The sequence below is a fragment of the Thermobia domestica genome, chromosome 6 (assembly GCF_964235325.1).
Source record: "Thermobia domestica chromosome 6, izTheDome1.hap1.1, whole genome shotgun sequence".
Taxonomy (NCBI): domain Eukaryota; kingdom Metazoa; phylum Arthropoda; class Insecta; order Zygentoma; family Lepismatidae; genus Thermobia; species Thermobia domestica.
The window spans coordinates 140,155,046-140,171,461 of record NC_137459.1 but is presented as its reverse complement, the minus strand read 5'-3'; the positions used below and the strand labels follow the sequence as shown (position 1 = coordinate 140,171,461).

Below are 16,416 nucleotides of genomic sequence, written 5' to 3'. Positions count from 1 at the left end.
ACGGGTGGTCATAGAGGAGGAAAAACCAGGATTTTTCTCTGTCTGACTCTCTAACGTAAAGATTATGTGCTGAAGGTAAGAAGCATCATCATTCTACAATAGGTTGCTTTTACGTAGAATATCAATTACTTGAGTTCTCCTCCTTGGGTCTACTTATCTTATGTAGTAAATTCAAAACAATTTCAATTCAATACAAATACATTGTAAAACTTTTCCGTAATTAAACATCTAGGGAAAATTAAACATTTAATAGGGACATCTGTTATCAAAATATCCAAACACGTAGATAGAAGACTATTTAGTGAGAAATATTGTGAAACTTTATAAAATTCTCCAAATTAGAATTAACATTTACTGGGAAACATTCGTTATGCACCAGCGAGCATATGGTGAGCAGTGAGCACAGGGGAAATAATTACGAAACTGTTTGCAAACAAAATTAGGGACGCTAGTGCAAGTGCGACAACGGCATTTTTTCTTTTTTTGGTATCGTCATGAGTTTTACACATACGTTACAATTTGATTCTTTCCCACATAAAAAAATAAATAAAATAACCGTAGTGTAGTGATAAAAATGACAACGACATTTCCAGGGGATCGAACCCGCTACCTTCAGCATACAGACTCGTTGCTTTAACTAACTGAGCTATTTGCTTTTTACGTGAACTGAGCCTGTTCCGGTAAAGACGATATTTCATTACGATCGTCCTACCAATTCGTCCTTTTCCATAAATAATTTCCACTATTTGCTCTATCTTTACGTTAATACTTAGCATATATTCATATATTTGGAGTTTGCAGATAATGCATATAATAAGACATACTAGAAATATTCGTTAAAAGTTTAGTTTGTAGATTTAATCCAGATTTCTCTCAATGACATAGATGTCGCTGCTTCGTGTTGAAATGCAGAATTCCCTCGTGTTCTTGAAAATTTCCCACTTTAGCAGAGTTGGTAATTCTCGAGATTTCTGTCGATTTAATGTTTTTTGCTTCTAATTTCTTTATTTTAAGCTAATATCTAACACAAATATTAAAAACGGGTTTGTTATTAACCTGTCCTGCTGGGGAAACCTTCCGAAATTTCGAACATATAAAGAAAAAGGAGATATTTTCAAAAAACTTCAAAATAAAGAGACGCGTCATTTATTTTGCTCATGGTAGTACCTTTTATTTATTGCTTGGACAGTATAGAGAAGTGAGATTATGGTAGGCCTAATCAACAAGTTAACAAAAGCCATCATTGTCTAAATCGCAATAAACGCGAACAAAAAATACATCCTCTCCCTTTGTACAGTTTTCGTGCACCCACAGCCCAGTGGTTGCATTTTATGTACCTCATCCACTACTCCTTTGCTTGAGAGTTAGGGAAAGGTTCAAAGCAACAAATGCATAAACAATCTTCATCATCTTCATCACTCGAATTAAAGTTTTTTTTTTTTTTTTTTACACAATAGACTATATGGTCAATGGCAAGCACGTATTCAGTATTGTTTTGGGGGGAGGGATAGGGCCACAGCCGTTCCGATATTTCGAGGGGGTTGTTCGGACGTCATCTCTCCAGACTTGATTCTGTTCTCAATTTCTTCATCGCTATAGTCCGTTTTCGTGTTCCTGCACTACGAATATTATCTAAGAAGGAGCTCTTGCGACATCTTAATATTCAGACTCCTGAAATACGCAGAATTATCTCTGACCTGAAATATCTACATAAAATAGTTAATGGAAGCTTAAGATCGGAAATATTACTTCAGGAACTATCCTTACGTGTCCCTTCCCGCATCACCCGGAATACCCACCTATTCCATCTTGCCCGTCCTAGGTTGGCTGTTATACAGAGGTCTCTTTTTTATAGAATACCAAACTGTTATAATCAAGTAACAACTGATGTAGACATTTTTTCGAGCTACCCAGTGTTTGAAAGAGCAATTAAACGAGCTTTGACGGAATAGATTTACTCTTACACTCCTTTTTTCTATGTTGTTGTTGTTTTTTTTCTTTTGTTAGCATGTCCCTGTGTAAAATGGCAAAGTTATGCTGTATCTGGGAATTTGTTCAATAAATAAATAAATAAATAAATATATATATATATATATATATATATATATATATATATATATATATATATATATATATCAGCATAGAATAACAATTTTGGTTACGTCCCCCCTGGCTGCGTGCCTTTTTACGGGCTACGTATTTTGTACCGTACATTGTTATTTCGAAGATTTCTTTACCCAGTAGGCCCTACATGCATTTGTTATAGTCCTACTAAAATTAGAGAAACTGACTGAGAGCGGAAAAATATTGAAATACGTGCCCCGTATGTTGTTGGTAAACCTGCCCTATCGCCATTTTTGAACTTCAACATAACCTTGACGAGTAATGGTGTATATTATTTGCTAAACAAACACATCATTACGTAAAGAAAGAACACAATCTTTTGTACAAGCAGTACGTTTAACACTAGTACATTGCTGCTTCAGCCAGTTCACCCAAAGGAGCGATCTACTGGATCCTTTCAGAACTAAAGCCAGTTGGAAAACATGCCCCTATAGAAAACGTGCCCCGGTCTCCCCTACTCAAAAACTTCTATAATTTATACGAATGTTGAAGGATAATAAAGATTAATACATTGAGAATAAGCATTAGGGTACTCCAACGAGTATTAGCTCATATTAAGAAACTGAGTATTTGTGATTGAAAATAGATGTTAAGGTTCAATCAATCGAGAAACACATCTCTTAAATCCGTTTTTTTTTTTCGTGATTTCCTTTTGCAGTCACCTTGAGTTGTTAATAGTAATGTTTACTTCCTTAAACACTCAACAAAACATACACCTCTTAGTTATATCAAAATAATTTAAGTAACTGCTTGTAAATGAACTATAGTTTGTAATCCTATATTATATACAAATTTTCAAAATGTTTTAATTATATAATTAAGGTACGAGAGCGTAATTTCGACATTAAGCTTTGACCGAACATTGTAATATTCTCAATATTGATATGGTAAATACTGCATCAAGTAGTTTTGCTTTACTCGTCTCTGTGGTAAAATATTTGTTCATTAGACAGAAAACCAGTGTCTTTCAAACGCACAAAACGATAACTTTGCAAGTGTCGAAATTGCTCAACGGAGCATAGGCAATTTCGCCAATTCACTGCATTATTATCTTTGAGCGGGTTATTTATTAACGGAGAAGAATGAAGCTTGGTGCAAACTTATTCCACAGTGCACACAGAATCAAACGATAAACTTGTCATCTTTTTCCCAATACGATAAGCGAAATGATAGGATAATTATTTCGACACATTTCTTGAATTAGTATGAACACATTGCGTTAGCAAACAAGTAACCTTGACTTTAAAACGAAAATTTGATACCTAGGCCATTGCAATAGCTTCTGAGAGCAAACATAAGTGCTGAAAAAAGGAATATATATCAGGGGAAAAAACATGGCAGTACAAAATCATTTAAGTGGAGGAAACTGACTTTAAACTTTTTTTTAATGTGAAAACTCATACTACAGAGTGGCGCACGAAATGATCCACCATTTTTTTTTTATCGTTTCAGAAAACAAGAAACCGCAATGTACACTTTTACAGCAGTAGCAGTACAGCTTAGAGAAACAGTTGAAGAAGAAATTGACACCTAACTCACCCTGCCGCCGCTAGAGGGCTAGTTTTCAGGATGGCTGACAAGAGCAGATGACCACAGAGCAGCACTCAACAATCGTGCTTTTGTTAAATGAATCAAAAAGTGTTATTGTTGCTCAGAGACGGTTTCGAGAGGGGTTTAATACCCGATATGCTCCCTCCAACAAAACCATCCACAGACTGTATGAAAACTTTCAGAGAGAAGGAACAATGTTAGAGCCGAAGCGTCCTCGACAGAAGCCTGTGTGTTCGCCTCAGAATATTAAAGCTGTTAGAGTTGCAATGCAGGGAAGTCCCGCAAAGTCACGAGAAAGGCAGCAGTGCAACTTGGCATATCAAGACGTTCGGTTTAACGAATTCTGAAGAGTGGCCTCCATTTTTATCCATACAAGATGACCGTTGTGCAACGACTCACAAATGATCACAAGCAGCAAAGATTAGTGTTCGCGCAATGTGCAGAGGGTAAGCAATGAATCCTTCACAACGTTTGCTTTTCTGACGAGGCGCATTTCCATTTTAACGGAGTGGTCAACAAACAAAATGTGCGTTTTTGGGCCAATGAAAATCCACGGTTGATTCATGATAAACAACACCACGCTCCCAGGATTACAGTGTGGGTTGCAATTCCATCCATGTACTGATTGGGCCATTCTTCTTCGAAGAAACAGTAAACAGTGAGCGGTACTTGACTATGCTCCGGAATAACTTTGTCCCGTAGCTGCTTGCTACTGCTTTGCCCATCAACACACAGTGGTTCATGCAAGATGGGGCCAAACCGCACACTGTGAATGTTGTCTTGGATTTCTTACACGAAATTTTTCACATGCGAGTTATTTCCTATCGGTTTCCAGGCCGGTTTCATGCTGGACAATCTTGGCCACCTCATAGTTCTGATCTTAACCCATGTGATTACTTTCTGTGGGGGTATTTGAAGGAAAAGATTTTTCCGAAACATCCCAACAATTTGGTAGAGCTCAGACGACTTCTTGTTCAGGCTTGCAGTGAAATTGATGAAAACATGTGTCGTCGAGAAGTGAATAACCTCAGTGTTCGATTAAATGCAGTTCAGATCAGCAATGGTGGCCACATTGAACATGTTTTGAATTAGAACATTTCTCCACAGTGCACTCTTTCTTGTGACGTGCATTTTCTGTTCTGATTGTGAATAAAGTTTTTATTTAAAAAGAAAATGGTGGATCATTTTGTGCGCCACCCTGTATTTGAACACCTATTATGTGAACATCTACGATCTCTCAATGATTTTGCTACATCTGGAATTATAATTGTGTCATTCTTTTTCGTCTATGACAAAATTGGATAGAGTGTTTTAAGCTACTACTGTCGAAATAAAACACTAGAATCTAATGTTTTGGTAAAGTTTGCAACACTGCATAAAATGACTAATTTCTAAGGAATGTTTAAAATGATGGTCACTTTCTTTTGCATCAATGTATAAAATTATAGCAATAGTATCTGGTAGTTGTAATTATAATAATTGTAAGCAGTGTTACAAACCTAACCTTTGTTTCTCTTATCTCAGGAACTGTTCGGGATATATCCGGCATTATAATTATCTTGTCTGTTGGAAACCATCTAACCCCTTAGATACGATGCTTACCTTAGAACTTTTTTTTCTTGAAAAAATCCTGTATATAAAAAAATCAATTATTTGTAATTTTATTCGTATTTGTCCGAAATGCATCATATAACGGTTATAGTATATGACGCTAAGTTACTTTAGACATGTACCAGCTGGATCGTCTCACTTGCTTTATTACCGTTGAAGAGTCTTCCGAAATTTGGATATTTGTGATATTGTTGTATCCAACACTGAAAAAAAAAGTTTGATATTTTAGTGTTTCATTTTATATGAAGATTTGAAATATGTTATTGCTGAATTGATTTTAGTTTAGCATCCCTTTCAGCAGCGAGGCTATATGAGACGTGGACCTACTGATTAACGTGGAATCCGAACCGCATGAGCTCCCGCCGGAAATCGGTCTCCCACGCCAAAGGCACGGATTTGAAATATGTAATAACCTGACGTAGTGCTATTTGAAAAAAATAATCTTTACATTGTGAGGGCAACATTGTTAACCTGATGACATTGTCGAATATGTCAAACTTTTTCCCCCTTTCAATATTTGCTTGGTATGAAATTTCAGCTATTCTTAGCTATTCTGTCGATTAGTTTAGAAGTTACAAAGATGGGTATCACATTAAGTGGTTCACATAATATATATATATATATATATATATATATATATATATATATATATATATATATATATATATATATAGAGAGAGAGAGAGAGAGAGAGAGAGGGAGGGAGGAGAAGATAGTAGTAAGGGACAGTTTTTTATTCCTTGGCAGAAATCAGAAGTATTAAGGGAAAATGTATTGATTTAAGTAAGGTGCTATTGTTGTAAGTGTAGGCATCATATACGAAAAGCTGCACTTTGAAAATCGCAAAATACCAGGAGTTTACAATAAAAAAATTAAACATGCTTCAAAATGTGCATCCTTCAGAAAGAGATGGTAATATAGAACAGATAATACATGCAACTAAAACACAAACGTATGTACAAAATTTGTAAGCAAATGCTTGCAGTAGACAAAATAAAGCAATGCAACTGCACATAGCAACTTTATGGAACTATATTTCGGTGTTTAACTATAGATCAAGCAGAGTAATGTTTCCTACTCTGCCAGGACGAAAAAGTGTTTCATGAAGGACTGTGAATGGGGGACATACAATAAAGTCTCATTGTCACATACGAAAACACATCGCCTGCAGGCAGAGCATTCCACATGCGCCCATCTGCTACACACAATGCACCGAATCCATACTTCACCAGGTTTTGAGTTATTGTAATTTACGCCACAAAACACACATTTAGCATCTGCATCACCTATTTCTGTTTCGACTTTAATTGGAATTGATAGAACTGTGTCGTCTGAAGATATTGACATATCTTAGTCGTCGGAATCACATGATTGCTCTGGCTGGGTGAATTTACTACGGACATTCAGGTTTTCATTTTTTTGTTTCTTTTCAAATTTCTTTCGAACTCCCTTAGGCGCTGGTCCTAACAGCCATTGGCATATCCACAGACACCAGCATGGCAACCTGTGTAATAAAAGAAGGGGTTATATTATGGGGCCCCTCCTACCTGTGTGTCCCATAATACCACCTCACGTGTATAACATTTTAACACACCACCACTAACCTATCCATTAAATTATCATATTCACATTACTACTACATTTAACTCACTACTACCTGTATGTAGTACAGAAACACACATGAAATATTTATTACAACTTAGTACTAATCAGGATACTTGTGTTGCAATCCTCTTCTACAAAAGTTTTCACTCGTTCACAAATTAATGCCGACTTGCCAAAACAACACTTATTAACCAACTGGCGCCCGATGCCTTCTAGGACCTCCTAGTAGCCTTCTATAAGTAAAAAAGTTTGTAAACAGAACGCTGCAGCCTAGCTGTAGCGCACCTACTCCTACATTTCCCCACTCCCTTCTCCGCGACGATGATGTTTTGCAGTGTTGCAATCTGCAGGGAGCGGAATGGTCTGAGGATTTTCTACGACATTTGAGTGTAAATACTGTATATTGACTGTGTCAGTTCGTACCAATGAAAAAATAATAACAAAAAGAGAAATTTTCCTTTCAGAAGGCGTGAAGGGATCGCCCCGTCGGAAAGCGTCACAGCTTACAGTGTATCCATGAGGTTGTCTGCACGGGCTCAGCCCGTGAATTAATGAGGCCCGACCCGAGTTAGAAATATATTTTAGCATTTAGGCCCGACCCCATGTGATAATCAAATGAGCCCGAAATAAGCCCGAATTACAAAAACTTAACAATTAAGGCAAAATTGTATTTTTTTATTTGCAACAATTAGAAGTTTAATTTTGCAGTTTAAAAGCTTTCATGATTCAGAGACAACAAGGAAATAAAGGTTATCCTTTACATTTAGTTAACTATGAATTCTCTTTTAAAAAAGTCATTATATAAATTCTCATATAATATAAACTGACAATGTCTTGAAGAAAAAACCCAGACACGTTGTTCCCAATGCTCTTGTTTCTTTAATTCAGTGTAAGAAACAGTATTTTCACTCAGACAAGCTAAGCATATTTATTTCTGTTACTTTTAGTTTTTTTCTCTATTACACAGCTTTTCTCTCAATTGCACAGTGATTTCAAGTGTGGGCGTCTTAAGTTACAAATTTAGATGAGCGTTAAAAGTTCTCCAGAAAATATCGTTGTATTATGCCCGAAAAGGTCCCGAGAAATATGATTGTTTATTTTAAAATTTACGGCCCGGGCCCGGTCCTGGGCCCGAGCTCGTGCAGACCTCTACCATGAGGTTGCTTACCTACTAAAAAAAGTAAGATTCGGACTTTAAACATTTTAGCAGGTGTTATTTGTTGTAACATAAGTTTGCTGAGTTAGTATCACTGGAACTTTCAATGCCAGACCAGTGGATGGAAGAGTAGTGGGGAGGATGGCGGAATACGAAGTGCTCAATAGCGATCTGCGCATCTTGGTTTGAAACTTGTCGAGTTATACATAGTATGACAACACCACGAATAGAATGCAGTAATACTTCCAGGCATACGCATGTGTCCCATTTTCCAACACCGTCCCACACTATCACCTTTTCCTCTCTCTCTCTCTCTCTCTCTCTCTCTCTCTCTCTATATATATATATATATATATATATATATATATATATATATATATATATATATTGTGTGTGTGTGTGTGTGTCTTTACATTTGTGAGCTTTATTTAATAATAATAATAATAATAATAGTAATAATAATAATTATTATTATTATTATTATTAGTAGTAGTAGTAGTAGTAGTAGTAGTAGTACTATTAGTAATATTACTAGTAATAGCAAAAGCTTTGGTAATGCTCAACAGATAATCACACCTTTTTTTCAATATATGTGTTCTTTTTAACGTTTCTGTATACCTAGGAGATTTGAAATAACACTTTCAATGTTATAATTCCAAATATGAAAGACCCTTTTAATTTCCTACGACAAAACGTTATTCATTATTCATCTTCTATCTATTTCTATTCCAGGCCTGCCATATATACGTCCAATGTCAAAGATATCAGCTGTAGCAGGCGAGGATCTTGTGATAAAATGTCCAGTTGCAGGGTATCCGATTGAGAGTATTACTTGGGAAAAAGGTAAGGTACAGTTGTCGTATAAAAGAACTATAATATGTGTTGTGATATATTGCCGCTGTCAGAGTTTGCTACATATATGATACACTAACTACAATTAGCTTGCTTAATTCTCATTAACTTAGTGATAATGGCAAAACATAGCAATATCCTGTTGTGATTTATTATTTCCACGAAGTTGTGAAAATCTATTAGCGCCAACATTAAAGTCTTTATGTTCTATAGAATGCTACTATAGTATCAAAAGTAGACATGACCAATATCTGCATAACCAATATCCACAAATTGGCGACCGTAAGCACACTTAGCATTAAAATAATTCAATACGTATCCAAGCATTATTAATAATTCTGCTTCTAATAGGGAAAGGGGACAATATATAGTTTCTTCACATTCAAATCAACGTTGTACATCTCATCATCACGGTGAAAGGGCTGAATCGCTTTGAAATATTTTCCATAAGCATACGTTTTACGGGCTAAGACCGGTCATTTCATTTAGTGTCATGCCTGATGTCTGGAAAGTTTATGGAAATTGAAAGTAACAATTTTAAATAATTCGTATTAATATATATTAGAAAGAAACCTCTTCGGCGTATACACAATCTTTAAGAATAGTCTGTATAGAAAACAATTGTTTAAATAAGTATTTTTTTTGTTAACTCGGAAGGATAATTTAAAATAAAAGATTAATCTTCTGGTGTATTACTGGGAGTAATTCTGGATAAAGACATAACAGCACTGAAAAACATAGTTGGTAGGCATTCTTTAAAACTGAGTAGCTTTATTTGACGTTGAATGCGCAAATATGTGGAAATACTTGAACAATTAATAAGATCAATTGTAAACACTTAGTACGAAAACGCTGTTAATGCTGATAAGTATATAAAAAATAGCCTTACTTGCCTGTATTCTTACGATAGAATGCTCTTAGAGAATCGAATCCAATAATATACACTGTCAGCCATTGGTTAAAGAAGAGGTCGTGTCCGTGATGATGCGGACCTTAAAACATTTCTATGGCGTCTTCAACAATGTAGATAAATTTTTAGGAGATACTTTTTTCACGGCTCCCCTCCACTGTGAAGGGTGTTAAACTCTTATGACGTCCATTAGATGGAATAAATAGGGCTAGTATTTATTGTCGATTTAGTCGTTTAGATTTTTTCTTGTGTAAAAGATAATTTCCTAAATGGTTACACTGACTTTTTGTGTTTTAAACATTTTGTAACAATAAAATATGTTTAACCATAATGAAATACGAAAGTTGCTATTTTAGTTAGAAACATTTAGTAAATGCAAATAAGGAGATGCCTGATGTTGTAAATCTTCGCGGTATACAGTTAGCGTACACATCTTTGGCACGAAAGATCCGGGTTTGATTCCCGGCGGTAGCTCGTGTGGCTCGGGCTCCACATTAAGTTATAAGAAAACGTTTCGTATAGCCTCGCTGTTGAACAGAACGCTAAGCCCCAATTTAACCATCCAAGCCTGGTGTTGAAACTAAAATTTCTTCAGAGGCTCTCGCGTGAAATCAAATTATGAATAATATCCACATACCGTGCTTTGAATGTTGACTAACCTTATAATAACTCCCTGTGGTTTAGAAAGGTTTCTGCTTGAAATTTCAATCTTAACTCATTAAATACTACTAAAAATATTTTCAATGCCGTACACACCTTTATTTTCTTATAATAAAACTTCTGTAATTGTTGCATGCAGATATCGTGTGCTATTTCTATTCAAAATACAGACGACTGTTTCATTTTTTAAAGCCACTGTTTCTTTAAAGCCATTCTTTTTTTTTGTAACGTGAGTCATCTGGCAACGGAGTGAGATGCTGTTTTGTTTTCAGTGCCTAAGCCAAACGGGATGAGAGATGGGGTCTGCTTCTAGTATTATCTTCCACCCGGGACTCTATGTAACAGAGAACAACTCTCTTATCGCTTGTAAAGTCCTAACTCTGTCCAGAAAATGTCACCCTCGTTTGCTTTCATTCGCTGTTCTCTGTTTCCATACCACATCTCGTTAAGAACTTCCGAGGCTGTAGGTAGATTTGCGGATGCATATTCACTCCGAATATGTGTTTTTATAATCCAAGCATACATTTTAATCATTTCAAATAAATGTATTAAATATTAAACATAACAGTACCATAACTGAAACTTGTTATACATTACGAGAGCTTAGATATCACACGAGAATATTAAACTATAAATGAAGATTCTTTTTAAAGATTCTTTATCAATTTCCATGCAAAATATTTGTCCTAAGCGAATGATACACCACTTCGTATTTGGTTATTGTTTTGTAAAGTATATATATATATATATATATATATATATATATATATATATATATATATATATATATATATTTCAAATAATAAGTGTGTGACTGTACTTGTGCCATTGTTAGGGTTATGTGTCACGTTAGAAAAAAAAACAATGTACAGGGTGTTACAAAAATTCGTCACAACATTTTAGGAATAGATTTCACATCAAAATAAGAAAAAAAGATCATATGGACCTGTGGTCGGAAGTGCATAGTTTCATAGCTTATAGGATGCCGAAAACGTGAAAAAAATCAACTTTAAAGGTCCGTAGTTTCACTACTATAGGACCGATCGTTGTCGGGTTAAAACATCACTGAGGAACTAGTATGTGAACAATCCAAATATTCATCTTTCAGAATCTTCGGTACTCGCACAAATAATTTTAGAGAAGATGTTTGGGAGTAGTTGATCTCTCTCCACCTACCTCCCTGAAAATTGGTGTGCAACTACTGGAGCATTCTTAAACATGGATATTTGGATAGTCCACATGGTAGTTCTTCAGTGATGTCTTTACTGGACTACGATAGATTCCATAGTAGTGGAGCTATGAACTTTTAAAGTTCACTTGTTCCATGTTTTTGGCACCCTATAACACCGAGACTATCCATTTTTGATCACAGGTCCATATTAATTTTCTTTCTTATTTTGATGTGTGAAATTTGTTCCCGAAAATTTGTGACAATTTTTTTAACATCCTGTATAGAATATGGTAGTTAAAAGAGTGATTTTTGTATATACAATGTTTATATGTGATTTTAGTATATACAAAACATTAATAAGTAAGCAATCTCTTCTAGCAGAATAAAAACAGCCACTTGTTATTGGCGACGAAGAGCATACCTTTTAGGGTCATAAGTTTTCTTCGATTTTTCACAAAACCTGCGCATGACAACTTACTTTAAATCACGTCATTTTGCTTAGTTTGATCTCATATGTTGACTGATGTATGCATCAATTTTTTGGCATTATTGTAGTCATACAGAAATTGCAGTTTAAGTGTTAATCATAATTTTGGGTTAGTATAAGAGTGAATCGTATAACGATCACAAGAGTTAAGAATTAATCTAAAGCTCATTAACCATACCATGTGCTGACATCTTATTAATGTTGTAATGAAGAGCTTGAAGAGAACATAGCTTCAGTACTAGTTTCACTTTTATAGATACTAAGGTTCCCGTGCAACATCAATTTTTATTGTTAAGATATATGTTTTTCGATGTTTTCAAAATTATACATGATATTTTACACTCATCTATATCACATTGTTCAACCTAATAAGATATCCCGATTGGTACATGTCTCATAGCTATCCTTTCTCCCTCTCGTTAAATGCTAACAATATAGTATGGTTAGTAATATTACTGCTGCAAAAATACGTGTTATCCAAATTTTCAGTTCAACTGAATATTCGATTCATATTGTCCTACTATTTACATATTATTGATATACTGCATTGTCCAACTATTTATATTTAAATGCATCTATTTATTGACTATTGAACATTACCGATAACCAACATTCAGCGGACAATTATGTGGAAAATGTTTATTCTGGTTGTGTGTGCATTATTTATGAACAAACGTTAGTAATCGATTATTGATTAAAACCGGTAAGACTTATAAGATGCAAGCCTTCTCTCACTAATTCAATCCAATTGTTTCTTATGCCATTTTAAGTTAATTAAATCAAGCAACGCACTTTCTTTGCTAAAGAGCTGTGACCGATTGAACTAAATGATGCTGTCTAATGCTTTTCTTTTCATTTACGTACTCTAACACTCTCACAAACTGTTGTGTAATCTGAAATAAAACAGACACACTCCCTCAACTCATACTAAGTAACTAGCTAACTCTATGGCTTATGGAATCCAGAGATTTAATGCCACGTTCGCAAAATATTGTCCTCCCATCTGCGCCTAGATCTTCCTTATGGTCGTTTTCCGATTGGACTTCCAGTTAAAGCGTTCCTATTTTCTCCCATTCTGCCTACATCACCTCCTAGATTTGATGACCCTAACAACTCATACTACTTCACCAAATTATTCTCATTCCTTGGCCATTTTTCCGTCGCCAGCTGCTATGCCTAGGTGGGTCATTTGCATCATTCATACACAGTATAACCTCGACTATTTCCGGATTGGGCTGTTTAGCAGATGATAAGAATATCTTAAATCTTCCATGAGCTTGAAAGGTACACTCATGTCCAAAATGATTGTCGCATATCTTTAACTGTCTCCTTGTAAGAATATGATTTGATAATGATTTTGCAGGGTACTTTTAATACTGATACTATATGTATAATCGGGAAATGTATATTTGTGGTAAATTGCATAGGAAAAGAATTATAAATACGAAACTTAGAATGAGTAAAACAAAATGTTGCTAAATCTACAAGAAAGTTTTATTTTCGTTTTATTGTTTTCATTTACTGCTCTTTTGACATGAAATTTACCACATATCTGTCTTTGCCGATTATAGATATACTAACATTATAAGAAATACCGGGCGAATTCGTTATCAAATTATATTCCTACAACAACATATTTATAGACGTGCAACAATAATTTGGACATGAGTGTACATGCTGTGAGCTTGTCCGAGACTATTGCATTCTAGGATTTCACAGTGGTACAACATGCTAAAAACGTGGCCAAAATTCAAAATATCTTTTAAGGTGCACAGAAATGGGCATGCTGTTGTAATTTATTTGCATGTCTACTGAGAATTCTGCTATTCACAGCTCAAAAACTCGAGTGAATGCACCATCTTGATCTCTATACCACTCTTGTAAGCCGATATTTCTGGGTTTCAAGATAAATGTCTTAGTCTGAGCTCGAGATTACAAATTTTCCTATCCTAGATAGCTGTGTATTCTCTCCAGCACTTACCATGTTACTTAACATTAATAATACCCCAACACCACAAAATCCATAAATACGTGTAAGACAGCTTACAAAGTAGCCTTAAAGTGAATTTCTAAATATAGTATAAGTTATTGTTACAATAACTTCCTTAAAACTGTATTTCATTTTTGTTTATATGCGAAGAAGCTCCCTCTTGGATACGTGGTTAGCATGCGTATGTTCTGTGATTGACACCCACAATATATTTCCAGTGTGGTCACAACATATACATTATTTGCTGAAGAAGTGATAGTAGTGACTATCATATTTTATCAAAAAATAAAATAAAATACACTCTCTTTGATACTTTTTCTTTCGCTCAATTGCGTATGATTACTTCTAAAGTACTGTAAAACCAACTGATTGGTATACAGAAAACATTGCTTAACATTGCGTAGTGTCTGGAAGCTTAATATTAAATTACCTACTTTTTTGTGTGACAGGAAATATCGTAACCATTATTGGCAGAGTATTAAAATATTTTAGAATAGTTTAGAGAAATGTTTTAGAGAATATTTTAGAGAAATGCTTTTTCAGTGACCACAAGCGTTCAGATTTTGTCATGGCGAAAATAGTTGAATTCAAGATTGGTTGATTTGGATTGATTTGCGTGGTTCATGATTTTATTTATGTAAGCAAAAACTATGTATTCGTCTGTTTCTAAGTGAATGACTCTACTTATTATAGCCTTCATCATATCGAGAACTAATTTTATAACTAAGTTACTTAGAAGATTCTCCTGGGAAGAGCTATGTTGTCAACTCTTCAAACTGCTTTTGCAGCAGCTCATCTTTAAGTTAAATCACGATAGAATCCATTCGATTCGAATCCATTTATTCCTAAGTTCCTGATATTGGTAATCCTTATTTCTAATTTCAATTTTCCACTATTATTTCTCGTAATATTATCTCATACTGAGTTTGTGCACACAAACAGAATAGCAGTTTGCCCGAAATGATCCAACAAACTATTCATTTCTGAAAGGTTAACTAAGGAACACGCACTCATAATATACCCCCACCTGTTCAACCCAGATAGACTGCTACTTGATCAATACATATATGTTGTGATTTTTGTACAACATATAACATTTCACATTTTACTTTACAGAAATCGTATCGAAGAGTGTTTTATAAATTTAAGTAATCATATGATTGTAATAGGCGTATGGTCAATCAACACAGGATTTTGCATTAAACAAATGGGTTGGTGTAATTAAAATGTCCATCTGACTTATTTACTTTCAAAAGACAGAAATAACGAAAACTACAATACCTGGTCAGTCAAAGTTGTCTACGGCCTCAGGCAGACATTTTCTATTGCACAGCAAGCGATCAGATTCCATGGCGAAAGAAGTTTGGAACTGCTATGTGAAAAGTTCGTAATCGCAAACTGCATCACGTGATAATCATAAGCTTGCCATACGTCCCGTAAAAAGCGGGACAGTCCCGATTTTGGACTCGAGTTTCACGCGTCCCCGCAAATTTAGTCGGGACAGGCGAATGTCCGATATTTTATTCCCGTCCTATTTCTACTCTCCATTAGCTTATCGAAAAGTGAAAAATTGAAAATTTTGACATTGGCTGGAAACCCTGTTAGTAGTCAACGAACAATAAGCTGTGGCAATTTACAGCTTGGAGCAAGTTATCATACCATCCTTTCTGATTTCATAGCGAGAAAACCAGTAGTCTCACCGCGCAGAGTTGTAGTTGTCCGTCGGCAGTCAAGGGGTCAAGGGAGTAAAATGCACCAGCTGAACTATTGTTGTTAATAGCCTACATCACAAGTGAAATTTTCCAATTTTGTATCAACGAGAATGCCTAAACCGAAATACACTTTTTCTTCCAATTTGAAGAAGTACCTTTTTCTAATAGCAACGAAGTTGAACTATCAAATTGACTGACAAAATTTGGCATGCTACTTTTTCGATTGCACAAGCTGCAAGTTAACAGAAATTATAAATAATAGGCTACTGGGCGCAGAATTGTGCTTTGGTTCAGGGCTAAGAAATGTGTGAATGCGGCCTGAAAGGAGAAAAATTAGCTTTATTTTAATCAGATTAAATTGACAAACGTAATTTTGGCACATACAGCCAAGTAAATAAATATTAATAAACGCACGAAGGATATTGAAAGTAGATTTTATCAGTGATTTAAATAAAACTAGATTATTTGCATAGGCCTATCGGTTTCCCGTAAAACATTTTTAAGACGTCATCTTGAGTTTTTAAGGAGATTCTTTTCTAATTGCACTGTAAATACCTTCAATCCGTACAATTAGTTGCAGGGAACGG

The 16,416-nt window shown here is 35.1% G+C and overlaps 1 protein-coding gene across 2 annotated transcripts in view; it reads left to right on the top strand.

The window, feature by feature from the left end:
• Positions 1–16,416, top strand: part of LOC145688242 (cell adhesion molecule Dscam2-like) — an 802,178-nt gene that overhangs the window by 608,910 nt on the left and 176,852 nt on the right. For both annotated transcript variants that reach the window (XM_081762176.1, XM_081762175.1), the window contains exon 8: positions 8,780–8,890. In XM_081762176.1, the coding sequence (XP_081618302.1) occupies positions 8,780–8,890 (111 nt within the window). The remainder of the gene's footprint in view (positions 1–8,779; positions 8,891–16,416) is intronic.